The sequence below is a fragment of the Sturnira hondurensis genome, unplaced genomic scaffold (genome assembly GCF_014824575.4).
Source record: "Sturnira hondurensis isolate 20B ecotype Veracruz unplaced genomic scaffold, ASM1482457v3 Scaffold0014407, whole genome shotgun sequence".
Taxonomy (NCBI): domain Eukaryota; kingdom Metazoa; phylum Chordata; class Mammalia; order Chiroptera; family Phyllostomidae; genus Sturnira; species Sturnira hondurensis.
In genome coordinates, this window is record NW_028087038.1 from 1 (window position 1) to 909 (window position 909).

The window sequence follows — 909 nt, forward strand, 5'->3', positions numbered from 1 at the left end:
ACTGCCCTGGTGACTAACCCTAAACCGAAATGAATCCAAGTGAAAATACTCCGGGGCTGTTCCGTGGTCGGGATACCGGCGGGTCCCACAGTTTCGGGGCGACCCCGGCCCGTCCATGGGGATGGGGGCGGTGCCCGGGCCGGTATGCGCAGGGCTCACCGTGTGCACTCTGTTGGCCGTGCGCGCGCAGCTGGTTCAGATTCGCTCTGCTCCGCTGTTCGTTGTGCTGCATTTCCCGCGTCTGCTCCTCCCAAAACCGTGCGCCCTCCTGCTCCAGCCACCGCTGCTCCATCCAGGGCACCCGCGGCTCCAGCCTGGAATTCCCAGTGTCTCTGTGGAACCGCGCGATCTCCGTGTCGTCCACGTAGATGACGCCGTTGTACCGGTGCTCTCCAGGGCCCGGTCCGGCCTCGGCGGTGTGCAAGTATCTCAGGCTGTGGGGGCCTGGGCGCGGGCCGGCAGGGGCAGCGGTCGGGGAGGAAGGAATAGGGGGCAGTCGTTGAGCGCAGCGGGCCGGGGAAAGGGGAGGCCAGGGTCTGCGGCGGGCGTGGGGCGTCTGGGGTCTGGGCCAGGGATCCCGCGCCCCGGCAGAGTCCCCAGGGCCCTGCCCCGCAGAGGCCGCCGCCTCCCGACCCCGCACTCACCGGCCCAGGTCTCGGCCAGGGCCAGGGCCCCCGAGAGCAGCAGAAGCATGCGTCGGGGGCCCATGACCCAGATCTTACAGAAGGTAAGGAAGATGAACAAGTCTTTACTGGTGAGAATAGTATACCTGAAACTACCGGCGCTGATTGGCTGCCTTCAAGTTCGCGTACCCAATGGGAGTGAGAGCTGAGGTGGCGTCATTAGTATCCAGGCCCGGGGCAATCCCAAACCCCGCCCTGAGCCCTCCTCCTACACCCAGTGTTGGGT

General features: G+C 66.2%; 1 protein-coding gene across 1 annotated transcript; it reads right to left on the reverse strand.

Moving 5' to 3' along the window:
• Window positions 1-159: 159 nt before the first annotated feature.
• On the reverse strand, window positions 160-722 carry LOC118998931 (patr class I histocompatibility antigen, A-108 alpha chain-like; the record flags this gene model as incomplete). Its single annotated transcript, XM_037063254.1, has 2 exons — window positions 645-722; window positions 160-444 (listed from the first exon to the last, which is right to left on the reverse strand). Coding segments are annotated over exons 1-2 (349 nt in total), but the record flags the coding sequence as incomplete, so codon positions are not given.
• Between the last annotated feature and the right edge of the window lie 187 nt (window positions 723-909).